The sequence below is a fragment of the Aulostomus chinensis genome, chromosome 7 (genome assembly GCF_037954235.1).
Source record: "Aulostomus chinensis isolate RoL2024-O1b breed Wild chromosome 7, RoL_Achi_v1.0, whole genome shotgun sequence".
Classification (NCBI taxonomy): domain Eukaryota; kingdom Metazoa; phylum Chordata; class Actinopteri; order Syngnathiformes; family Aulostomidae; genus Aulostomus; species Aulostomus chinensis.
This window is the reverse complement of record NC_141326.1, coordinates 2,433,544-2,460,309: the sequence shown is the minus strand read 5'-3', so window position 1 is coordinate 2,460,309 and position 26,766 is coordinate 2,433,544. Positions and strand designations below refer to the sequence as shown.

Genomic DNA, 26,766 nt, shown 5'->3' with positions numbered 1-26,766 from the left:
TCCTAACAAGACAGTGAACCCGGGCCATTAGTCACAAACCGGGGCGCTGTGGTAGTGTGGATGCTTGTCAGTGCCAAGAGACAGAGACAGAAGGGTGAGTTGAGAACTCCGGAGCTGTGGGACAGCCCACAGCTGAGCAGGTGCAACAGCAGCGGCAGGACAATCAAGGCTAAAGGTCGACAATGCACGACCTTTACGTCAGGTGATGACTATGAGCAAATGTGTTGTTTAAGCCAGAGAGTTATAATCAGGGAGCCTGAGAGGAGCCTCTGCTGCTGGTACTTGTTCAGTGGGCTGAGGTCAATGAATAAAAGCAACAACATCTCACAGAACAATAATCTGATGGATAAAGAAAAACATCTTAAACACGATGTGTGTTGTCATATACTCTTTCAAGACTAATTATTAATCCAATTCTTTCTAGCATGTATTTAAACGTGAATATTTCACCAGCTTGATGCTGAACAGATGCCTGAGTACTTGAGGCCACTCACATGTCCTGGACCACAATGTACTGGTGTGGCACCAGGCCGTCTATGCCGTTGTGCCGTCCCTCCCACCAGTCTTCAGACGCCCGCTGGTACAGCAGTAGCGAGGCGCCCTTCTTGAAGGACAACTCCCTGGAAGAGCGCCCGACGTAGTCAAACTTGGCAATGGCTTCAATAGGCTCTCCCTCTGTCAACAGAGAGTGGATTAGACAGGTCAGGTAGAGTGTGTCAGGTGAGACATCAGGTACAGACACGAATTATCACACCTAGGTTTTGAATTAGTGTCGCAAACATGGATGTCAAATAGAATCTCACGCTGAACAGACAGCCCAGTGAAACGGACGTAGCCCACTCGGGTCTGTCCCATCACCAAGGACGGGAAAGACACTCACTTGAAACTTGGATCAATGTTAACAACAGATCAGGTCCGGACCTGAGGGGTGGGTTCTTCACCAGCTCTATGTGACACCTCAGAGTTCACATAAATATGAATATATAAAGGGCTGTTTGCTGCAGGACCTCAGTACATTCTGACTTCACCAATCATGTGACCGAACGTACAAGCGTTACATTCCCACTGGAGCCACCGATTTGTTGACTGGGGGAATTTACAATCGCTGGTGTAGATTTAAGAAAAGAATCCAAAAGATGTTTTAAGAAGCAGCTTTGTGCACTGCAGGGAAATGCTCAAGATTCAAGATTAACTTTATTGTCTCAGAAGTGAGAAATTTGTTTTGGGCCAACACCCTTGCTGCCGCCACACCACACATCCAATACAAAAATATCTCTCTTACCAAACAGTACCCCATGGCACAACCATGTCATACAAGGTGCCTAAGTGTGCAAAAGGGCACGCTGAAATAGGTAAATATCACCTAATTAATTTAATAAATAAATAAATGCTAAGAAGAAGGGGGAAAAAGAAGAAGTCTGAACTCTGGTTTTATCTGAACTTGTTTACCAGCTTCATTGACGCAGGGACAATTGAGTTTTTGTATCTGTTCAGTCTGCAGCGAGGAAGTGTAACCCTTCTGCCAGACGGGAGGAGGTCATACTGGCCATGCAGGATGTGTGATGGGTCACAGATGATCTTACATGCTTGTTGCAGAGAGGCCTGTTCATAAATACTCTGACTGGAGAAGTTCTCTTTAACACAGATAATTTTTCCAGCAGCATTAATCAATCGAGACAGTTTGTTCTTTAGCTGCACAGGGAGGTTACCGAACCAAGCTGTCATACCGTATCTGATCGGACTTTCAACAACTGCCCTGTAAGAAATCAACATAAACTTTTGATCGACACCATGAATTCTCAGACGACGTAAGAAATGTAACCGTTGCTGAATTCTGCAGCAGAGGCTGTCAACGTGTGCTCCAGGTGAGTGAGTTGTCGACAAAGACACCCAGATATTCGTACGACTGCACCTGGGCGATGGCTTGGTTGTGGATGACCACGGGCCTATGGTCACCCACACCGCCATCACAGCGGTGATTCCTGTCTCTCCATGGCCGGATGCTTCGAGGAAACAGATTGTTGGGTTCCACTTGAAGACGTCACGTGTATTCTCAGAAACGAGTACAACACCCTCCTCTTGGACAGCCCTACCTGACCTACATCGACACGCTGCCTGCACCTTTATCAGATTAGGAGCGAAACACCCTTGGTCATCAGGATAAGCCTGACTGTTTGTTTAGTTTCTTGCTCATTTAAATAGCATTTGTTTTATTATTCTCTCTGACTAGGATTTCCATTTGACTCCTCCTTACCGCTTTAAATTTGAGGCTTCTTTTAGTTCCTGTGTGAGTGGGATGGGGAGGAGATAAGGAGTCGCGATTGACTGTGTAATTTGTAAACTCTGTTAAATTTGAAAATTGAGAATTAAATATTTCACAAAAAAAAAGAAAATGATTTAATCACATTCCATGTTACTCTCTCTTTTGCCCTTGCAGTAATACTCTTTTGCCCTTGCAGTAATACTCTTTATAACTTTACATACTACAGCAGCATACATTAAAAAAAAACTGTACATAAAAAACATGTATTTGCCATTTTTCGGTTCAAGAATGTCTTGTTATACCAAAGAATATAACACAGAACTGAGAATCTACGCTCTACAATCACTGTAACATTAGTTCAAAACAATAATGTCCTTCATATCTAGTTTCTTTGTGCGTGTATGATTTAAAAAGGCCTACTGATGTATTTATGTGAGTAAAGTGTGTCACGTACTGTATAATAAATGTTTCATGTATTCGTATATTGCCTTGTACCTTTATGTCGTTTAAAGAGCTTTACAATGTTGCTTCACACCCACACACTGACGGTGCAGGCTGCCAGTCGAGGACCCCACCTGCTCATCAGGAGCAAGTAACACTGACGTGATGGTGCTGTTTGATTCTTTAATAACCGTTGGGATTGATTTAAATAGGCAGAGCCACGTGTAACGTCTGAGTTCCAACAGTAACGGCAGCTTCAGTGTGTGAAGCCACACAAGAACAGGAACTGTGCATCCGTCCACTCAGGAGGGAGGTGGTGTCTGCTCGTTGCTCCAAGCAGGAAGTCCATCTCCAGGCTTCAGAACTCTAAATTAACTGAACCCGTTGCAACAGTCACATTTCTAAATGCATTTGTTGGTGGTGCTGTTGCTGAGACCGGCCGCCACACCATCAGTTCACTTAATCCACACACTGCGACATCATGGCTTTTTTTCTTAACCGTCCGTTCGCTGCTGTGCCTACAGATCAAATGACTCTGGGGAAGTAAACTCACTAAGGGTGTGTCGAGGCTCGCGCATGTGCAAGGACACAGTGACCGAGTTTCCCAATCCAGAACCTCGTATATGCAAAACTTTAAAAATCTGATAAGAGGAATGTGTACATAGGACAGTGAACTGTGACACAGTAGAAAAACACAGTTACTGCCACATCAGTATCCTTGGAGCAGCAGCTAAGCTTCTCCCCGATGAAAAAAATCCAGGTAGAAACATCTGTTGCAGGACACAGGCTGTCCCCCACCACCAAACGGAGTTCACTCTGACAGTTTGTGAGCTGGAGGCTTCAAAGTCACACATAATACTCGTGGATCCTCAATACTGGACCAGGATCCCTTTCTAAGGTATTTGTATGTACACAAATCCTGCTTGTACATCGGGCAGAGGAATTCTCACCAATCAATGTGAAAACACGTCTCACTCGACACGGAGAAGCTCAAGCCGTGCAAGGAAAAAAAGACTTTTGAACTCGGAGTCATGAATCTTGTCATGAGTTGCCTGCCTGCAATTATAAATCACAAACACTATGATCGCCTTTGGGAACTTAATTAGTTTATTTTGCAATTTTTTTTTTTTTTATGACCAAGACATCCAAAGCATGAGCACATGCAGACAGGGATGAAGGAGAGCCCAGCATGTTTGCACACGTGAATGCTCGTGTGTTCATGCACATGCTGTTCAAGTGTGCCTAGTGCCCTTATCCAGTTGGTTATTTTAGCTGTAGTCAATAGTAACCCGGCTCTACAGCACCACGCCAGGGCCACAACAGGCCCCGAGGAGCTTTAGCAGGATATTTATAGGAGCTGGTGAGAGGAGATCTATATGACTCAGGGGCATGTCAGCCACTGTGTGCACCATTACATCAGGTTGAGATCTACTCAATAACAGCACAAATAGACCCCTGGATCACCAACATGGGAAATAAATACAGGAAAGGAGAGAGCAGTTAAGACACTGCCAGCGTGAGTGGGAGCAGCAGTATTTCCTTGTATTTGACTCATGGCTCTTTCTCCATGTCCACGTTCCTCATGTCTGTCCTGGAGACAAACATCTGTGGTTTCAACAACAGCTACAGCCAACTCTCCTATTCCAAAGTCTCCAAGCCAATCTGAATGCACTACAGTGACATGGGTCTAAAAATAGCTTCTTTATTCCTACCTCTGCCCTCCTCCCATCTCACTTGAAGTCAGACAGGGGTCCCTGGACAGAAGCAGCCTCAGCGCACATACGCTCTCTCTCATATATATGTATGTGTACACTCACACACACACACACGCACACACAAACAGCTAAAGAACAGCATAAATGGCTGAAGCTTGTATCTGCTGTGAAAGGCTATCATGCTACATCACCAGAGCCTGAAAGTTCTTCCCAGATGAGCAGAGAGGTCACGTGAGAGATGAAATACAAGCTCCAAGCAGAGTGGAGGCTTCTTCATTTCAATCCCATCACTTTGTACTGGATTTTTCTTTCCAACCTTTTACTGGAACCCTTCCTTGCGTCACTGGGGTTCGTCAGGAATGACATGTTGGATGTGATGTGGCTTCAATGAAATGTGACAAGCAGGAATTTACTGTCTGAATTAATTGGGGGGCACTGCAGTGGGCAGGCCGTTAATAAAGCTGACAGTGCCTTATCGGCACAGGGGATTTCTCTTCCTCTCTCCATTTTCTCCATCACTTTCTTTTATTCTTTCTCTCTCCATCCTCTTTCAGTCTGCAAATGTTAATGTTTCATCTGCAAAGTCACACAAACACTGCTGTGATGGGGCTGTGGCTGAGAGCAGCAAGCTACAAATATCGGAGAGGAAAAGGATCCCCTCCTTGTCCCGATTGGAACTGAGAATCGCTAAAGAGGCGCGTGCACGTGCGCGCGCGCACACACACACGCATGCACACGCACGCACGCAGAATTAAGAGGAAAGGGTGAACTGTACAAGCTAGAGGACTGTGGTGTCAGATACTAACTGTCAGATGTCTTACGCGAGCCAGTGGAGCGGAGTAGGTGGGTTTAGCTCTACATGTGCGGTCATACATAGAAATGGGAGAGCACGAGCCTGGCAGGAGGAACGGTTAGGATGAATACAGTAGAGGAGGGGACAGAATGCACTCCATTATGTCTCCAACCACCCTTTTTTATGAAGGCAAACATTAGTCTTTGTTGCTGTAAGATACACACAGAGGAGGAGGCTCCATGCTGGGTTTAAAAAGGTCAAAGCGTGTTGGAGGCGGCTCTTGAGGGGGGTGGGAGGAAAACTCTTCATAGACGGGGAAACATTGCCCTTGGAACATCTGCGATTCAATATTCAGTATGCGTTCTGGGTTGGGGTTAAAAGGATATATAATCAATGTGCCAGCTGGTTAACCTTTGACCTTGAAGCAAATTTACTAGCAGATAAAACTTCAATGTAGTGTGATAGTGTGAGAAATACTCCTCTTAAAATAGAGAGCCGACGTCCCCGCGTGTGAGCCACCCACTGAGATTAGCTTGTGTCAGCCCCGAGCACAAGTATGGCTTCATCCTTTTCTTGTTACAAACATCTGGTAAAGGTTGACATCATCCTGCTTCACTTCCTGCGTGTGGCCAGTCAAGATAAGCCGCTGCATTAGCAAGTCTCCGAGTGATGAGAAACGTCTATCGAGTGAGGAAGCGATATCTGATCACGAGTGGACACCTGAGGCCGCGTGTGCAGGTGATTCTAATGCTGAGCGTGAACTCATGCACTGTCCACCTGTGATCGGATCACTCAGGGTGCATGTTAATAACAGGTCTGAACGGGGTCAATGAGCTAATGAGCTTTGGAGGGGGGCCAAGAGCGAGACGTTTCCCAACAGTGACTCCTCTCGCTTGGTCAACTGCTCATGTACTTAAAGGAAGAAGACAAATATATTTAGCCTCCAGAAGAAAGAAAGAAAGAAAGTGCAGACTGGAGTGCTGGTAGCTCAACAGCAAATTCTTTTGTGTCTCAAGTCCAACTGAGGTCATGAAGATTTAAAAATATCTCATGACAATAACTTGACCACATTTCAAGACTCCACTGGGAAGGCCTCAACTCAAACATCCTCCCAAACTGCACGGAGGAGTTTATGGAACAAAGCCATGGTAACAAGGGATTTCTGAGGCAGTAAATCTTTGATTTGTTACTCTGAGTTTCTCATTTTTGTGTTACAGTGCGAATCCTCACATACGTGAGTGTTCCCGTCAAATCAGATAACTCCTTGAGCCAGAACGGAGGTCCGGATATGGGTTTTAACTTGGAGGAAGAGGGGTTAGTAGTTCATGTACTGAGGACATCAGATCCACAAAGAAACACCAGGCTTGGGAAGTCTGTTACCAAGATCAAATTCGAAGACTCGGCTACACAAGGAGTCCGCTCCGTCACTGCCACGTTCACACTGGAACTTTCAATGTCTTAACTAATTTCACTGGATGTTAAACATCAAGCTCTACTCTCATCTGTGTCTGGTCGCTGTTTGATTTGGACCGCACCGAGCGGCGTCTATTTCCCCCAAACAAGGGACCACATGTGAGACGTTGAATGTATCCCATCACTTCTGAGAGGCGTCTACTGTGTCCTCCAGTTTCAACATGGGACAGGTGTTTTTGTAATTACTTGAGCACATGGAATGGTGATTAAAAGGAAAGAAATCTCACAATGTGTTATTCTTGAAGCTGTTACAACCTGACACTGTTGGCACACACCGTTTTTGCTTCTTTTACAAATGACTGTAACACACAGTTTCATGAGGTAATGGGAAAACATCAAAGCTGGAATCCTAAAAGAACAGGATTTCTCCCTCCCTCTTTCCCACGAGGGACCCAGTCGGTGTAGACCACTGTGGAAATTTGTGAAAGACGGATGTGGAGGTGTCCCGAGGCCCCAAGGGAGAAGCAAAACTATTAGAATATGAATGGCTGTCCATCCCTCCGAGCCCAGTTCCCTCGTCCTTCAAGGGTTCGTGCATTTAACAGACTGAAAGGCAGGATTAGGGCCAGGAGCCGGGTTTAACCCTTGCATGGACACTGGGGGAATTTATAACCTGGAAGCAGTTTATGGAGGGGAGAGTGCAGCATTCCATTTAATGTGTTTACATAGTGGGCCAACAATTGAATACATGAGAGGTGTTAAATGAGGGACTTTCCATAAAGAGACAGCTAATAAACAGTAGTGACGTTTAAAAACAAAAAAAGGACACAACACATAATACAGACTGTAACGGTGACTCACCATCCTCGCTGGTGTGTGTCTCTGTGCCTCCCTCATTGTCTACCTCCTCCAGGGCTCCATGCTCGCTGAAGGGGCTCTCACTGGGGAGGACCAAATGTAAACCTCATCATACATCCACACCAATAAAGTTCAGAACTAAAACCAACTCCGTTCAGGCGAGGCTCTGAGCACCGTGTCAGGATCAAATGGGTGAACATACTGTGTTCACAGTCACCGCAAAAGGCAAGACGGACACATTTTCAATTTCCCATTCTGAAAAAAACGAGTAAGATGACATTTTCTCTTAATTGCATTTAACAGCAGATTTATGTTCTCAATGGTCACACTTCAATCCAGTGAAGATGAAGAGGAGGTCTTTCAAACGGCAGCCATTATCAGTCGTCTCTGAGAGGCTTAGATGTGCCAGCTGTGGTCGCACCTCGTCTCTAAATGGTCTCTTTCTGACATGGTGCCGGGGAGCTGGCAGTGATGCCACACACATCTCCACAGAATAGACCAGCCCTGCCTGGAACTGAGCGTCTCCTCCCGTGCCAGCATGTCCTGTGTGTGTGTGTGTGTGTGTGTGTGTGTGGGGTACACAGTCATGCTGACATGGTTGAAAAGGTCTAGTTAGGAATAAATCCCTGCCAGCCTGTGGTGATGTGGGGGACACAAGAAAAGAGGGTGAAACAAGCGATGAGCCCTGCTTCCAGATGTGGAGCTGGCAACGAGCCTCAGGTTTGATCAGTTTACGCAGAATGGAACTCCAGTCTGTGCTGCAATTCACCTCATCGCTCTCTCACTGCCAGGTGACCTCCTTCTCCTCCCGCGATCACAGAAATTACAGTGATTGTTTCAGCCTGTCTCACCTAGGAGGGAGTCCACCATGTAAAGTCAGCGCTGCAACATGCTCTAGCTTGTCATGTTCTTTAACCACAGACATCTAATTGGTATGTAATTACTCACATCATCTCCACTAACATTAACAACACAGCTGCAGCCATGCGCCTCCCAGAGCACTCGCATACCTGCATGTGGAGGGGCTCCTAATGAAAGGGATTTGGCTGCATGCCTCTCTTCCACTCACGGTAAAAACACATGAATGAGAAAATCATCGCTGCCTATCGTCCTCTCATCTACTAAAGGTATGACCTCATGAAGGTGCGCTTTGTCTCCTGGTTAACCTACGCCTTCAGGCACCCGTGTCTGCGGGGTCACAGGCTGGATCATCCATCACCAAAAGCGGCAGCAGCAGAGAAGCTTTACTCCTCACCAATAGTCTCCTCCAGCCATGCACTTCTCATAGATGGGCCCGTCCAGCTCTTTGGGGTCGGGAAAGATGGTCTCATGGTGAATGATGATGGTCTTGATGATCTCGTTGACGTGGGCCTGGCAGGATACCTGGTCCTGGCTGTCCGGTGTGGGCATGAGTGTCGGGCCAAAGCAGATGGCTAAGTTGTATGGGTCCATCATGTTCTCGTCACTGTACTGGGACAAGCTGGCGAGAGGAGGGAGGTATTTAAGGCAAACCACAACTGTGGACACACGCTAGTGACAAGTGATCACAAAGCCGATGAACTAAAATGTCTTTGCTGTTTATTCGTGTGTTTTGTTCAGCTCATGTATTTTTGGAGAAGGAAAAGAATTTTCTGTAGAGAAATTCTCTTCAGTTAACCAACACTTCAGTTTTCCTGCAGAAGGAAATTATGAGCAAAAGTGTACTTTGGTTCTTTCTGATTACTGGTGGACATGCACGCCGTTGTTGAGGTCATTTGTTTATTCACACATAAAGAGGTTAAAGAGGTGGTTAATGTCTGGGAACTCACTGGTTGAGGAAAGCAAAGAGGTAGCGCATAACAATGAGGACTGATCTGGGAATGGTCAGCAGGATCTTGCGGATGTACAGCGCTCTCTCGTAGAGGTTCTCTATTCCTACGGAGGACAGAAAGGACAGAGAGGACAGGTAAAACACAAGTAACGATGAAGCAGGTTGTCTTAGGCCGCTTCAGGCTCGGAAACAAGCACTGAATCTTAGACAGAAGAAGGTTGAGCCATCTTAGGTAAGCTGAAAACTTGCTTGGTTTTGTTTTTGTGTTGGGGGTCCTTAGGTGCTTGGCACTGGAGTTTCGCTTTCTCTCTGCAACAATAGGTGAGGTCAGCTGACGCGGGTCACACCTTCTATTGCTTGTTAGTGAAATCTAACAGGGGCGGTTCAGCCGGGCGCAATTAGTCAAGCTGGAAACAGCTGTGACTGTGGTCAGGTATCTAACAGCACAGACCTCCTTGCTTTCTCCTCCAGTTGCTCAGCCTTCCACTGCGCTGACTTCAGACATGTTTGCCTCCTTTTTTACTGAAAAGGTTGCTGCAATCAGCAACCAGTTCTCTGAGCCTGACCAGTCCAGTCAGCACCAACCTGCCACTGCTGCCTCACTCTTCTCCTTTGCTCCCCTGAGCGAAGATGAAGTCTCCAGACTTCTCCTGAGCTCAAAACCTACAACTTGTCCTCTCGATCCAATACCCACCAGCATCCTGCAGACCATTTTGCCCACTATCAAACCTGCAGTCACACACATTGTCAATTCCTCCCTGGAAACTGGCATTTTTCCTGCTTCTTTTAAGCAGGCCCGTGTCACCCCACTGCTCAAAAAGCCTCATCTCAACCCCGCCAAGGTTGAAAACTCCAGGCCAGTATCACTGCTGCCATTCCTGTCAAAAATACTGGAGCGCTCAGTATTTAACCAGGTCTCTGAACATCTGCGGAACAACAACCTACTTGACTCTTTTCAGTCTGGCTTCAGGTGTGACCACTCCACTGAGACCGCACTCCTGTCAGTCACTGAGTCACTGAGACGAGCTCGAGCTGCTGGTCAGTGCTCTGTCCTACTTCTGCTGGACCTGTCTGCTGCCTTCGACATGGTGAACCATCAGATTCTCCTCTCCACACTCTCTGAGCTCGGCATATCTGGTTCTGCCTTGTGGTTCAAGTCCTACCTCACAGGCAGATCCTTCAGAGTGTCATGGCGAGGAAAGGTGTCTAGGTCACATGGCCTACCGACTGGGGTTCCTCAGGGGTCAATGCTTGGTCCCCTTCTCTTCTCTCTGTACACCACCTCACTTGGTGCAGTGATCCGCTCCCATGGCTTCTCCTACCACTGTTATGCTGACGACACTCAGCTCTTCCTCTCTTTTCCACCTGATGACAGAACGGTCTCAGATCGTATACCAGCGTGTCTGGCTGATATCTCCACATGGATGGAGGAACGCCACCTTCAACTGAATCTGTCTTAGACTGAACTCATGGTCTTTCCAGCTTGTCCATCTGTTCAGCCTCAGGTCACTGTCCAACTTGACTCGAGCCCACTTGCGCCCACAAACTCAGCCAGAAACCTGGGTGTCATGATTGATGACCAGCTGACCTTTAAGGTTCATGTGGCCTCAGTTTCTCGGTCTTGCCGTTATGCCCTCTACAACATCAGGAAGATCAGACTCTTCCTGACCCAACAGACCACACAGATTCTGGTTCAGGCTCTTGTCATCTCACGCATTGACTACTGCAACTCTCTTCTGGCAGGCCTCCCTGCAGGCTCATTCAAGCCTCTGCAGATGATACAGAATGCAGCAGCACGTCTGGTCTTCAACCAGCCCAAAAGGGCACATGTCACCCCGCTGCTGGTTTCTCTTCACTGGCTTCCAGTGGCAGCCAGGATCAAATTCAAGGCACTTCTCTTGGCTTACAAAACAATCACAAGAACGGCTCCAGCCTACCTGGGATCCCTGATCCAGGTCTACTCTCCTTCTCGCCCACTACGCTCTGCATGCCAAAGACGCCTGGTGCTTCCAGCCCAGCGCTGCTCCAAATCTCTAGCCAGACTCTTCTCTTCTGTCGTTCCCAAATGGTGGAACCAACTACCGAACTCTGTGCGTTCTGCTGAGTCCCTTTCTACTTTTAAGAGACAGTTGAAGACTCAATTGTTCAGAGAGCACCGAGGCACTGAACCTGACTCTGCTCCTCTTTGTCCTGTGGTAGAATCAGTCAGAGGGTCCAAGACCCAGCACTTAGTGACTATGTAGCACTAACTGGGTTGTGTGATGTTGTATGTCTGTTATATAAAATAAATAAATAAATAAATAAATAAATAAATAAATAAAGGGTGGGGGGGCAACACTTCTCCTGCCACTAGATGGCAGTACCTGTGACCAAATCACAACTGAAGCACTTTTGCGCTTCCTATGGACTTCTCCTTAATTAAGTCTGAATTCTTGCTTGTGTTGTACGTCGCTTTGGACAAAAGCGTCTGCTAAATGAAACTGTAGAATTGTAGAAATTACAAAGCACCATTTAGCATTCTGTGTGATTATCACCCAGGCTAGCAGACACAAGATGGAAATTCACGAGCATCCATCCATCCATTTTCTCACATCTTGTGACAACATCAACATCTTGCTCAAGGGTACTTGGACACGGTCACTGGGGGAAGTGGGGATAGAATCAATGACCCTGCAGTTGCTAGACGGCCATTCTACCTCTGAGCCACGCCGGCCCCTATACACAAGCATAATACTTGCTTATTCTAATTATATGAGGAGATTTTAAAGTGATGAGCAAAGATTTACTAATGTAGAAACGGTGTGTGTGTGTATGTATGTGTGTGTATGTATGTGTGTGTGTGTAGGCCACAGGAAATGTGTTAACCCTGGTTCACCTCAGTTCAGCTGCTAACACTGCAGAGGAAGAGAAGGAACTTTGCACTTTACATCCACACAGACTCACTGTTTAAATGAAGTCAGTATTTTAAAAACTGCTGTCAACCATTTTGTGGCTTGAATGGGGAAATGCCTCTAAACTCCAGCAGGATCCAGATTGTGTTTCTGCGCACGGACACGCCATTCCAACCCCACAGCTCTGCTTCATCTCTTAGGTAAGTGGAGCCACTCTTAGGTCTTTCATCTCTGTCCCAATGGATCCATCGTGGATGTCCATTTCATTTGGCTGAGCTGTGGATGTGCCGCCTGCTATAAATAGCTCCGTCACCTTCCAGCCACTCAGGGCCACCTAGGATTTGGGCCTCTTGGATACTTGTGATGCATTTCATTTTTCATGGACAACCAGGGCTCCGCAGGGCTCGTGGGCCCTTTAGGAGCTTCTGTTCAGAGATACACTCCAGTGCGCACTTACATATCGCCTGCTAACACATCTACAACTTAAACTAAGTGAAGCTCCAGTCTGCAGCCACAGAACAAAAACATTATCAGCTGAAGCTCAGCTCTGCAGCTCCATATTGAACAAGCAGCCCTGCTGGGCGTGCAGCCCACACTGCCATGACGAGCAAGTTGAGCTGGGGAATGTAAACAGGGAATCCCCATCACTCATCCTGCACAAATGTGTTAAAGTACACCCAGGAAGCACACACAACCATACTTCATAGGTACACAAGTACGCACGGCACAGACACACATGGCATTACAGCACACACTGAGCTGGTTTGATTGCTCCTAACAGATCCTTAAATCCTCCCATGTCATGTCTTAGATCAGGGAAGGCTACACAAAGAGCCGAGTGACTCACGATAAAATGACAATGTGACTATTCTTGACACGACTCAACAGGAGATTCAGCTCTAAATGTGGTGGACATTTAACATTCCACCAGCATCGTGTAAGCACGGCCGGCTTTGTGCCACTTATGACCGATAATATTCTTCCAGGGCTCAACAAATACCAGAGAGTGCCGTCCACACAAAGAGCCAAAGAGACGGAGAAGTCAGAGCCTTTCTGTTGATGAAACACTACCAACAGTCACGCCTATTGTTTCCCCGGGACTTTATAAGACTAGAAATATGCTTTGTGTGTGTAAAGCAAATAAAGCCAGCAATTTTACAAGATATTTCTTCACAAAATAAAATTTTCAGTGAGAAAATTTGTCCAAATCAACAATAAAGAGAGGCAATCTGATGAGAGCCAGCTCACCAATAAGCCAAGGGAAAAGTGTTTGTTCTTACTGATGCAGGAGAGCAGATCGCTGAACCTCTCTTTGGGGAAGAGTGGGTTCTCCAGACCCCGGAAGTAAAGCTTGAGAACACCAGCCACTGAGTTGATATCATGATTATTCTCATCGTCCGTCAGAGGGTCGTTTCCTGAGATAATGACAAGTTAGCAGGTCAGTTGGACATCTGGAAAACTGACATACACACAATATCATGTAAAATCAGGAGCCGCACGCCAAATGTGCAGTTCAGAGCAAGGAACACATGGATCAGATAATCAGGAAGTCATTTATTAATCTGGGACGAAGCAGACACCGTGTACCTCTCTCAAATGAGTTCTTGATGTCGTTGACTTCCAGCTGGGATCCAGATACACGAAATATTCCTTGATGTTGGAGGCCTGCAAGAGAAAGGCAGAGACCATTTGAAGAAAAAAACAAACAGAGGTTGGAGAAGAAAGTAAACACACTCAACAAGTACAAAAGAAACTCTTTCACGGAGCGAATAAAGCCTTCTTCAGTTTGTTTCTAAAAAGCACATCCTGTTCGTTTTATGCCCCTTCACTTTTCTAATTAAGGATAATTAATGAGTCAAGGAGGCCGCAATCAAGCTTAGCCAAAGTGTCTTCCAGCTGGGATTAGGATTTAATAAGGGGGGAGGTCAAGGGTCAAAACGAAGCATTAATTAGTCTGCTGTTTGTCTCCTTTTCGTTGTCTCCTTGAAAGTCTTCAGCCGGCTGCGTGCTCAAGTGCAGCGGACAACCCTGCAGACCCTCAGATCTTGGGAGTGTCTCATCTTAAGAAGCGTCAAGTTGACTTTCCTTCAGAGTCATTTTCAATCATGCTTCAAACCAACTTTGTGCCAGACTGGGAAGTCCATGGGTTTGTCAGGGTGGAAAGACTCCACCTCTGTAAACAAGATGGAATCTGCACTTTCCCATGACTGCGACTGAAGTGGAGCAAGCGCCCAACATGATACAAATAAAAACATAAACAGACTTGACACACCTTAACAATTAGCACATGGGGATTGCTGCAGGAGGCAGAGTGAAGGGGAAAATTGGGGTTACGCCTATCAGTTTATTGTTGTTTTACTTAAATATCAAATCTCTCCATAGAGTAAAATCAAAAAGTCCAACTCACCGTACAAATTTATGTAGCGAATACAGCTTTCAACCACACGCGGGATAGCTTGTCCTGAGTCCTTGGAGAGTGAAGACAAAGAAAACCCCAAAACAAAGTAAGGAAATGTGTGTTTTTGTTTGTTTTTGTCTCCACATGTGTAAGAGCTGGAGCCCAACCGACACTGGATGATCTAAATGACATTTGACAAAGAACCTATGAAACAATTTTTTCGGTGAGAGAACGCAGTTTGTGATCAACATAATTAACAGTTCATGTTTGGCAACAAAAAGAAGGAGAAGACAATTATACATCATTCAAATTAGAATTATTTCTCAAACCAACAATTACAAACTCTCGACACAAATAATTTATCAGGACTCAAATGTGTGTTTTATATTATGGCAGTTTTGGTCTCTGTGGTTTCTTTTTGGTCATGTGACGCATCGGTCGAGCTCCAGCATGAAGTGTGTCGTTCAACGTAGATCGACATGCATTTCCAGACTAAGGTGAGTAGGACGGTTTGGACAGAGGTGAGCGTTAGTAGACATCCAACTGACTCAGACTGAGTTAGACCAGCTGCAGTGTCGGCGTATCAGTGAATAGCGGCAGAACCACACACCTGCAATTCAACTCACTATTTTCTTCTGTAATTTCAACAAACTGCAACTGCCAAAATCATCTCTCTCATTTTGGGCTGCAGCGGTGCGCTTCTGTTGCCATTTCTCCCTCCAAAGGTGGCCCGTATCACAATTCTGGTTAGCTGGATTTGCAAGAAGCCAGCCTGGATTTACGGCATGACCCCCCCCCCAATTGAAGAGCATTTCTTCTGTTGCACACCGCATATATCTTCATATTGCAGAAACCTATTCCAAGGTTATAAAACGCCTTCAGGTCTGGAGCTGCACAGGGCAGACGCAGGCCATCTTTTCTAACACACTCTTGCTCGGCCTCAGTGGCAGCTGCTCCAGCAGATCAGTGGTGGTCAGGGACTCTGTCCATGTTTTTAATGATACAGTGGATCTGTTTACAGCCCCCAGGAGTGTGTACACTATCCAACCGGCAAAATCGACTATCAATCACTGGAGTGGAGCCGTTGAGTGTTGAGGCTCAGGTCTGGTACAGCAGCGTTGTGTAATGCTAGCTTTTTGGACAGACTGGGGGTGACTGCAGATGAACTCAATACTCATTTTGACATTGGAAGTGGCTCGTGCTGGGCATTTCCAAAGACAATCCATACTTAGGAATATCGCTATCGATTAAGGGTCTACATCCTGAGTGTAAAGAGCTTTTAAGCCCTTGAACATTCAGAAAACCTCATTAATTCTTTGGTTTACAGTCGGCTAGACCACGGAAATATACAATACAGCTCACGAGAATCACTAAAGCATTTCCATTAACCGCAGCTAATGCAGTTTTAACTAGAGAGAGGAAACCCGACCATAACCCTCGTGCTGAGGGTTAACAATAAATTTTAAAATTGATTTTGAAATGTTAAGCCTTTAGCCACAAACTACCTGGACCAGGTAGACTGGAACAAGCTGTCTGCTTGTTATCCGGGTCTGTGTGAAAACTGGCGAACGCGTCTGACTGCTACGCTCCAACCTGCTGGAACATGGTGCCCAGTGGCGGTAGGTGGGTTCCAAGGCTGCCTAATTACATAGAACACCGGTTTCTGCTGTGTCTTTCATTAGCCTGCTTAGCTTTAGTGCTGTATTTCAATTAATTTTACACCTACATTTTTAGAAGCTCATTATTCGAATCGTATATACATGTCTATACTAGGTACGCTGATGGATTGAATTTGCATGCTCCTCAGGCCCTTGATTTCATGGTTTGCTTAGAGGTGATCTTTTATCTATTCATACAGTTCTTCTGGTCGTTCACTCTGTGCAGCACGTTTCACCTGCACTGAGCAATGCTCTATAAAGTTCAGCTCGTTTGCGCCAGCATCTTTGTTTATGTTGCACTGATTGTATTCAATCTGTCTGAGTCAGCTGATGATTATAAGATATAAACACGCAAAACATGAAGGGAAAATGTTGAGGGAGGAAATGAGCACAGGCAAGCAGCGAGGGTCCCCCCTTAGATGCTTCAAGGCGTCTACCTGATGTCGAGCATGTGAGTTCCGTCGTCCACGGCTACAGAGAGGTTTCGCGATAGCCAGAGATGGGGGGGAGGGAGAGAAAACAGAGGGGGGGGGAGAGAGAGAGAGAGAGAGAAGCGAGACCCAGATTAGGACCACAGCAGCTGCCCACCAAAGCTCTTCCTAAGAGTGCAGCCTCATTCCACTCTGTGCTGGCATTAACCCCAAAAGAAAACAGCAGGAACTGAAAAGGACAAGGCAGAACTGGACACGGTCACCAGTTGGAGGCAGTGAAAAGGCTGTGGGAGGGAGGCAGCTCACCTTATCAGTCTGGCATCCGCTCACTGCCTGTCATTTAGCCTGCTGTTTTCACTGGCCTGTGCTCTCAGGAGGAGGGCATATCTCTGCCAGAGCAGCTCAGTGATGCCAGGTCAGCAGTGAGTCAGGGGAGCTGACTGAGACAAACATTTATCCCTCAAACTGCCATGCCTCTCCTCCTGCAGCCCTCCAAATCTATCACCGACTCATGCGAGAGATTTCCAAATCCATCTTAGCACAAATATTTTGTTTAATTGTGGTTGTTGGTAACAGACAAAGTAAAGATGCATTGGGGGAACCCACCAAAATGGCCAGAAAGCCAGAGCAAGACAGAAAGTTGATAGGAAGAGGAGCAATGACAAGTGGGCAGAGTGGTCATCAATACCTTTATAAATGACTCCAAATTGCCATTAAATAGCCTAACATTAAAAACAGAGCGAGGTCTAGCCCGCCGGGTGCCAGTGTGGGTTTTGAGCGGCCCATTGGGATGTCTAGAATGCAAACAATGTATTAGAATAAGACAAAAACAAATGTCATTTTCAGAACCTCGGCGATGTTTCGCCCCGGTAAACTCTACGTCCTTCAGGATCTTGAATTTAAGTTGAGGTTATTTAAAACTCTTGGGCTTAGGATGATGGACAGGTGATTGAGGGGATTTCAGCAACTGCCAAAACCCATGAATGAAAAATTTCTTGATAATCCTGCCCCTTCGTTCTCTATAAAATATGACAGGTCAGTGAAAAATCAGCCCTGCTGGGAGCATCGCATATGTCAGCAGCCAGCATGTGACTGAAAGCAATTTGGCTTTCTGTGACCTGGAGGTCGGAGATGAAACGAATGCAGGACTTTAGTGCCATCGGTTTCTCAGTCACACTGACAGAGCCAGATGGTTATAAATGTGGTCATGCAAACACATGACATCACGCATCCGATGACGAGCCTTTGTTTCGTTGGATGCGCAGCCACTGCTACGCCCCTGGTATTTCATAACGAGCTGTGATGCTGTCGATCCAGACCTTGCCAGTTTGATTTTGGAAAATGTTAAATAAACGTACATTGATTTGATGATGAGGATTAGAACTTTTAAATAAAATGATGCACCAGACTTAAATAGAGTTATTTTTCATTGTGAATGGCTCCGTAGCAATTTTGATTTTTGATAAATTAAAACATCATTTCTTAGGTGAAATATTCTCCATGACACCCAGCAGCGGCGGGAAGCACAGTCACCCTGCCACTCTACACCAGACAGGGCTTGAGAGCTCGGCGCATCGGCTCACTGCTCTTCTCTAGAGTGGAACTTCCAAGACTCACAGTCACAGACAACCTTCCCCTCTCATCTCCTGCCAACTTCCCAAAGCTTGCAATCGTCATCTTGGTGATCTGCATCTTATCACAAAACGTGTGTGTCTTGAATATCCACTGATGTGTGTGTGTGTGTGTGTGTGTGTGTGGGTGTGTGAGTGTGAGCTTTACCTTGTGGTCATGTAGTCAGCTCTGTGGCCTGCAGGTGAAGAGAGACAAGAGATATGAGAGGGTGTGTGGACATGCCAGGACATGTCTCTGAGGTCCCAGCGGTGTCTTGTACATGCACCACGGGAGACATCTGAAGCCATGGGCCTCTTGAGCAGCAGAGACAAAACACACACGCACAACTTTGCACACAGCACCTAACAACACATTCTATCAGAGAAACTTAGACAAGCAATGTTTAAGCTACATGACAACTGCGATACAAACAAATGACTCCCAGGTATATAGTTACAACTGACCCAAGCACTGCCAAACACAGACACGGTTTTCCTCACAGTGCCAAACGGAGCTCCAATCCTTTACAGGCGCAGGAAGATGAAGAACAAAATAGCTTCCAAATGGTTTTGGAGAACAAGAGTAGCTTCCAATATGTGGCCATCTGTTCCCACGAACAGGATCTGACCTGTCCGTGTGCTTGAGTGACTCATGCCGGTCCTCTGCTTATTGACAACAATATGATTAACATTACGAGCATATGGGAGACTATTCCTTTTTAGCACATGGCCCTGTTACTCATTAGGCAGACAGCTGAACCAAGACAGACAGACACACTTTGTCTGAGGCCTCTCAGAGATCCCACCGATGTAGCAGAGACCATCGTAACAACCGCCATCACTCTAACGCACTGCAGTCCAATGGGTTCGGAGCAAATCAATCACTAAGACGGATAATACAAGTTTACAATCCCCTTCAGCTCTAGGTTGCCTGGCCAAAACCCAGATTAACATCGAGGGCCTTTGACTAGTGGAAAAAGCAGGCAAATAATGGGATGTTTGCCATGGAAAAGGCTGAAATTAGCTGACAAGATGGCAGGAAAAAAAATACCAATTGCAAGTTGTTTGAATACAGATTAGATCTTACACACCCACATTGGTGGAAGGGGAGTTCAGCGGTTAAAAGTCCAAGAACTTGCAAACGGTGTGAGAATGAGGACAGTGTGAGCTTTAAATAGACGGTAAGTGAAGGGTTGTGACTGTACCTTCACCAAGGGTCCTCTTCAGCAAGTCGTGTTTGGCCTGCAGTTTGGAGATGAGATTGCTGCCCTCCAGAAACTCACGGAATTTCTGTGGAGAATTGAGAGCAATTACACGATGGTGCCGAGTGCCAGCCGGGGCACACGCTCTTAAGACAGCAATCTATGATAAGGCAGCCAAGGGCAAACCTTTATCAGAGAATGTCCATCTTCAGACTGGAACAAGAGAGCAGGAGGGTTGACAGCAGGGAACATTCTGGGACATTTATACCTCTGCCAGCACATCAAAGATCTCAGAGAGGACAAGTTTTACAGTCTATAGAATTTTTTAAAAAGACATTTTACATTGAAAATTTCTAGAAAGGTTCATATTCTAATCTTTCGTTCTCGAGCCTCTCATTGACAGACAAGAGAGAAATGTGACAGAATACCTGACTGCATTTTTTCTTTCCTCTTTCATTTTTCTTTTGTCAACTCAAATCCAGCAACACTCTTCTCTTCGTGCCTGCACTCACCATGAAGTAGAACTGCTCTGTCTCCTGCTGGTTGGCCCTCCTCTTCGCAATGCTGGGCTTGCTCAGGTATGTCTCCGACACAGTGGACTTGACCGACTCGGTGGATCGGCTGTGATGGAAACACTCGGACACATCATAGTCCTCAATGGTCACCATGTCCTGGATGGTGGTGAGGGTGGCCTCCGATGTCTTTTTGATCTGGGGTATAAAAGGATAGCAGGTTGAATGAGGGTGAGGAATTTTATTTTGAGAAACGTGCTGCACGGTGTCAAGACGTTACTCGCGGTGCACTCAGCAGCGAGTCTCATCACAGTCCTCTCCTGGAAACCCATGACTGAAATATCCCGGGGGTTTCTAACACACATTCCAAAACATCCTGGAACTTCCAGCCGAGGCAATCAATTTGCATGCACTCAGAGGGGTCAGAGGTGAGGAGGAGACGCTACATTCAGTTGCAGGCTTTTAAGATTCATTTCCATAACCGCCTTGTTCCTGTCAGAAGGAGTGCTTTTCTTGGCGCTTCTAAGCATCAAGACTTGGCTGTGCCGGCTCCTCCACTTACTGAGAAAGATGTTCAGTGTGCAAGACTAGCAGGCCATGACGGAGGCCAGTATGTAGTCAGATGGCAGGAGAGAAGATGGAAGGGCAGGCAAATGAATGGACGAATAAAGGTTTCAATATTGAAAAAGTAGATTAAAGTTTATTGTGCTGAACTACTAGGGTCACTAGAGGGTCAAGCATAACGTTGTGAGAACAAATATGTACTGAATCTAACTAGAAAAACAACACTAACACTTTGAGAATTGAGGGTATTTGCCAAGAAAAGTTCCTGAGAAAATATAAATCGCCAAGAAGAAAAAGCAGACAGATACAGGAGGAGGAGAGGGAGCCTGCACAAGGAAAAGAAGCCCAGCAGATGAACAAACACCAACAACTGCCGCTGAGAAAGAAGTCGGCAGAGACAGAGATGGGGCAGAGTGGTGCGCGGCGACCACTGAGCTTCACTGTGTCTGCTTTGAAAACATGAGGGCACCCCAGGTCAAGGGGGGTCCTGAGTGCGGGGCACAGCTGGAATTCCTCCTAATCATGAGTAATGGTCAGTAGGACCCCACCCACCTACCCACTCAGAGCTCATCTCTTCATTTCTCAATTATTATCTGCTCACAGCTGATGAAAGAACTCACTGTCACACACTGAAGCACACACGGTGGCCCCATGGCTTCCTTAATTGCTTTCACCTGTGACTCATTTTGGTCTTCAAAAAAGTAAAATACCCACCTGAACAGCAAGGTGGCCTTCACGTCTTTCAGGCGCTGCTGTGATGGATTACAGTGCTGACACGCACGCACCTGCAGCCGATGTGCATGAGCTCAGACTGTTAGCCGTCCCATTGTGAAGAAAAAATACACTGCAAGTTGGAACACGGCTAATGAAAACGTACAAAAAGGGGATTCTATGATCATTCAACGCCGCAACATCATCATCCTGTCTTGTGATGACAGATGAGGTTTTTCATTTGGCGAAAAAGAATTTTCTGGCTTTAATAGACAGAAGAAAAGACACTGGAATAAAGTGATGATGGATGCCTGCTACTTTTACACAAATAAAACAATCATGGCGGGTACCTAAAATAGTTAGCTACCTGCCACAAAAAGACATTAGTTCCACATTCTGAGTGTGTTTGGTCCCCCCCACTCCTGGCAGCTTCATCATGGGTGGCCCCCTGGAGGCAAGAGGCCCAGCTGTCATCATGAAAGGCAGAACCCATGCATGCGAGAGAATTGCTCCCAGTGAAAAAGCTGTTGGATCCATCCATTATTCAGAGGACCAATGGTTACCAGTGATAACTGCTGAGAAGGTCCCTGGGAACGAGTTGGTACTTTGAGTCTATCAGGAACTTGACTCAGCTCTTTTACTACAGAACTATGCAGCCTGAGCCAGAGAGCCCAACACTCGGTTTGGATGACTTGCAATCATTCCCTGTCAAAGAAAAAAGTTCTGTGCCGTCTAATTGCAAAATGACTCCATTCTGAATCAGTATGTTCGTCAGATGTTACACCACTGACAGTTATGAACACCCATCACTTCACGCTAGAGAGCAAACTGCCATCCACAGCTTTCAACAGGCCGCTGCTCGTCGTCCCACTCTGAACACACACACACACACACACACACACACACAGAGGCTTTGATGTGCTCTCCTTTATCCCCAGCAAAACAAAAACTCCCAGTGAAAAGATGGCATTGGATTGCCTGGGTTTAGAGTCTAGAAACTACTAGGGAATAACTGTTCGAGGAGAGAGCAGAGGAGGAAATCCTCTTCTGTACCTGCCCTGGTGCAAATGGAGGCAAAGGACATTTAAATGGCCACAGATGAACCAGACTCGGAAAAGACAACAAATTAGAGATGGACGTTAAGCCCCTCATCAAGAGCAAAATCCGAAATCTTCCTTCCCAATTTGTACCCCACCCACCACTAATGCAGGGCAAATTCTCGAGTAATGTTTTCTTTCACCATTTCACACAAGTCAAAGAGGTTTGAGGAAACAGCTGCACTTCAATGAAGCACTGCCCAGCAGCTTTTCCTGGCCGGATGAAGACAGGCTCTCTTGTTCTCTCGTACATTTGACAGTCGTGCTTGTAGGTTGTCACAGCGCTTCAAGAGTTCATTTTTCAAGGATGTTTCTGGCACGATGTGCCCAGGAAGAGAGGCCATCTGGTGACCCTAACACAAGGCAGCAGCACCCTCCAATTTAGAGAGGTGGAGAGAAGGGGACGTGAAACCTGTCATCATACCCTCACGTACACACATGCATGCCTACGCCCAGTAAAACTGAAATGAACTGATAATTAACAACAATCTATAAACGTATTTAATAACCTTTAAAGAGCTGAAATCATGAACTGTTGGTATTTATGCTGGGCTAACGTCATCGCTCTTAGGACTGTCCTAAAGAGAGTTTTTATGTCTCCGGGCCTGCATGTGTCAAATTCAAGGCTTGATTATTAACAGTAATGGTCCACTCACATGTCTCCTGAGGAGCCTACACAATCCCTAGCAGGTTAACCTGCAGCAGGCCGCAAAGACACAAATATACACTTAAACGATTGCTGAATTCATGTCTTCTGTGAGCACCAAAGTACCAATGCACCGAGGGCCACGGTGATTCAATCACCGGCCGTTTCATCCCCGGAAACTAGTCAAGTCGATTTTTACTTGTGTAGCATCAAATCAAATCAAATGTTCCTTTACAAGTGGAGCAGGTCTGCAGCCACACTCTTTCAATTAATTTACACCCAACAATTCTCCATGAGCAAGCACATCTTGTGACAACCTCCCTTTACCAGGCAGGAAGGTGGAGCAGATCCAGGATCAGTGGGGACGGACGTCTGCTTTGAGCGGCTGGGGGGGGGGGCAGGAAAACCCCGCTGGCATGTTTGGAGCAAGCAGCAGCTGACCAACACTTTCACTGCAGCCTCAGTAAAGAACACGTCACACAAGACTGTGGTGGTTAGAATACGTCCAAGGTGAACAGCGGCTTGACATTATGAAAGTACGCTGAACAGGCCACTGTTCAATGCCATAACTCGCCGGACTTCACATCTGGTCTTTGACGCCCCCCTTGAGACTGGGGTGATAATACAGAAGGTCTGTCCTGCCAGGCTTAGAGTTTTTAGCTATTTAGAAGCAGCATGTATATTCGCAGCATCATCACCTGTAACAGATGCAGCTTTCTGTTTTATCATAATCAATTTCACTGAATCACTGATTCACGTGTGAAAATCCCCAGCATGCGTCTCACTTGAGATTATTCCTGAATCATAGATGCTCACGCCCCTTTTGCCAAAAAAAGGAGCCCCACACACCTTTTATCTAAGTCCTTCAAAAACATTAATTACTGACTGACAAGTGGCAAATTGGTTAAAAAAGAAACATGAAGGTAATGCAGGTGAGGTATTCACTAGAAACGAAGCATTCTTGTAATTTAACGAAGCGATTTACCATTTCAACCAACCGATGTCAGCTTGTCCGCTAAATTTCCAGTCCAAAATTTCCCTCCATTTCCTGCCTTCAGTTCACATTAAAAGCAGTCACAAGGCAAATGTAATATTGCAGGTTTGAACTGATAAAAACTGATCAAAAGTGCTTTGACCATTGCCGGTGCTGCTCCTTCTTTCTTTTAAAGGGAACGACATGCATTGTGAGAGGGAGGAACCCAGAAAACAGCTGATGAGGAACTTTAAGAAGGGAAATAACTGCGTTTTGCTTGTTTCTACAATCAGAACTTTGCTGTTCATTTGGATCAACAGCAGTTGCTTTTCTACTGTATTTGTGACAAAGAAACTGCTAATTAAGTGACATAATTAAGTTGGAGGGCATCTGTGAAATTGTGCAACGCTTGACAACTCAATCAGTAAACACGGCTCCAAGGGAATTATTTTCTGGAAATTTCTAGTTGTTCGAAGCCTCAAGAACACCTCAAAAATACAGCTAAAAGTGTGCTTCCTTCATTCATGCACATGTGCTTTTAGTTGGTCAGTTCCTATTCAATAAGGACAATATGGCAGTTCCAAGTTCAGGCCATGGTGGGTATGGAAGATGCCATGCTCCAGTGCTTTTTACCCTTTCTTTTTTAATAAAGACAGAAGTGCACTGATGTGGTGGGGGCAGAGAGAACCAGAACAAAGACAGAAGGCAGTGAGGAGAGGGGAAGGCAGGTCAGAGATACAGGGGCCGGCCTGATGGACATAACCACTGTCCGTGAAACCGCAGCAGTCTTCCCTGATGGACTTTCTTTTATTAAAAAAAAAAAAGTTGGGTTATTCAAGCATGCAGCAGACAGATTAAAACAATACAGCCCGAAGAGATGCAGCAATGTCAAAACAGAGCAGCTCAGGACAGGTTTGCACAAATAAAAGACGGTGAGTGCTACCGGTGAGGAGAGAAAAGGAGGCTGCACTGAGAGGGTTTGATAGCTACGTGCAGGGCATGAGAAAGGAAAACACAAAGTGTGTGTACTTGTTTCTGCCAGCTGTGTGTATGCAGACGTCTCTCACCTTGGATGACTTCTGGCTGAAGTTAACTTTATTTTACTAGCTTGAAACTATGCAACTGTCAGCATCTTGAAACTGACAAATAGCAACGTAATGAAACATAACCAAAACTGGAGCAGTGTACACGTACCGTGTTTGCCACATCTATTCCCCCACATACAACATCAGGTACACGGAGAGGTGCGTTCATTCGCGCTGTTTACCTCTTCGTTTTCAATCTTCAGAGTTGCCAGGCGAGACTGCAGCTGCTGGAACCGCAGTATGAGCTCTCCGTTCACTGGTGGCTGCACTGAGACCTGACACACCTACAAGCAAACAAAGAGCAAAATGATTGTCTATGATCAGGAACCTGAAATTACAACCTTACTAGGGAACAAAGAGGCCACGCAACCTATGGTTTAAACAGGATGCAAACATCCAAATTCATCTAAATTGCACAGTAAACCACAGTGAATTTTGTGAGGCACACAACTACAGCAAGGAAGCAGACAAGAAATCAGTGCTGGTAGTCACGACCCATCACTAAAACACGTTGAGCAACATGACTGCGAGGTGCAGAATGACACACAGTTTTCAATTGCAGTGCCCCATAAAATCTGAACCAGCCTCCCAGATGTAATAAAATGATGCAAGAAGACATTGAAAATCCCACCTCATTTAGTCTGAGACAGTTAACGAACTAGAACTCACTTCTGTGGTGTTCAGTGGAAAACTCCAAGTGTGATCCAGTTTTTATGTACATGAAGTTCTGGGGATTTTCATCAACTAATTTTATCAAACCACATCATAACCGCGTTATCATCAGATATTATCATCAGATATTATCATCATTCCACCAGCTACTGCACCTCATCTCCCATGTGAGGCTGGAACTCAAATTTTGCTGGTGGACAGAAAGCCGTAGGGTACATCTCCATAAACCTCTGTCGATCACTTCGTGGGTCCAGACTGTCCACCGCATTTTCTATGATGTCAAGACCTTCGTGGCGAGATGTCTCGAGGTTGTATTCAGCTGATAGGTAGGTACGCAAAGCCCGATTCAGACTGGCGTGGTATCCCAAATCGCAGCACTGGATGGAAAGAGGAGAGTATCTGTTGTTAGCTGGTATATTCCACAAAAAAATCACACGCAGACACATTCAAATATCCAAACATGCGAAAGGAAGAGAACCAATAATGTTGCCTCTTTGTAATGTAACCTCAGCGTTGCCTCCAGGATCTAAAGCCTTTTTAATAACTGGAAGCTTGGCCAAGGTCTCTCCAGAGCCACAGGTCCAGCCATGAACCTCGCGGCCTACTTAAAGTCCAGACACTGCTTTGATAATTCAGAAGACTGATGGACAAGAATTCCTCAGTCAGTTGGGTCGAGCCTGCGGCACTCTGGATCGTCTATTTGATGGCAGAAGCTGATGTTCTTCAAATAAAATATGAGGAGGTCGATGTGAGACTGCTTGCAGGGGTGCACGCTGCCTGAAAATCTGGCTCAAGTGTTTGACCGACAGTCAGATACACAACAGTAAAGCCAGTTGGACTTTAAGGTGCAGGGAAAGACAACCAAGCGAGCACGTGTTCCATGTTGCATAACGCAGTATTGAAGACTGAAAACATAACAGCAGGTTCTGTCCATTTGCACCAAATGACAATCTCAGGAAAATATATATGTTGCTTTACCTTGCAACAAATGAAGTCCATATGGACACTGCAGGATGAGTAGCA

At 45.9% G+C, this 26,766-nt stretch overlaps 1 protein-coding gene across 5 annotated transcripts in view; it reads right to left on the bottom strand.

The window, feature by feature from the left end:
- Positions 1-26,766, bottom strand: part of srgap1a (SLIT-ROBO Rho GTPase activating protein 1a) — a 90,451-nt gene that overhangs the window by 7,790 nt on the left and 55,895 nt on the right. For 3 of the 5 annotated variants that reach the window (XM_086208127.1, XM_086208126.1, XM_086208128.1), the window contains exons 7-19: positions 25,899-26,120; positions 25,254-25,355; positions 19,996-20,193; positions 19,487-19,571; positions 18,451-18,478; positions 17,360-17,465; positions 14,592-14,652; positions 13,772-13,849; positions 13,465-13,599; positions 9,292-9,397; positions 8,739-8,963; positions 7,487-7,566; positions 495-675 (exon numbers count right to left, since the gene is read on the bottom strand). In XM_086208127.1, coding sequence (XP_086064253.1) covers positions 495-675; positions 7,487-7,566; positions 8,739-8,963; positions 9,292-9,397; positions 13,465-13,599; positions 13,772-13,849; positions 14,592-14,652; positions 17,360-17,465; positions 18,451-18,478; positions 19,487-19,571; positions 19,996-20,193; positions 25,254-25,355; positions 25,899-26,120 — 1,607 coding nt within the window. Of the gene's footprint in view, positions 1-494; positions 676-7,486; positions 7,567-8,738; positions 8,964-9,291; positions 9,398-13,464; positions 13,600-13,771; positions 13,850-14,591; positions 14,653-16,677; positions 16,712-17,359; positions 17,466-18,450; positions 18,479-19,486; positions 19,572-19,995; positions 20,194-25,253; positions 25,356-25,898; positions 26,121-26,766 lie in introns of all 5 variants that reach the window. The other 2 variants (XM_086208130.1, XM_086208129.1) reach the window with 1 other exon arrangement.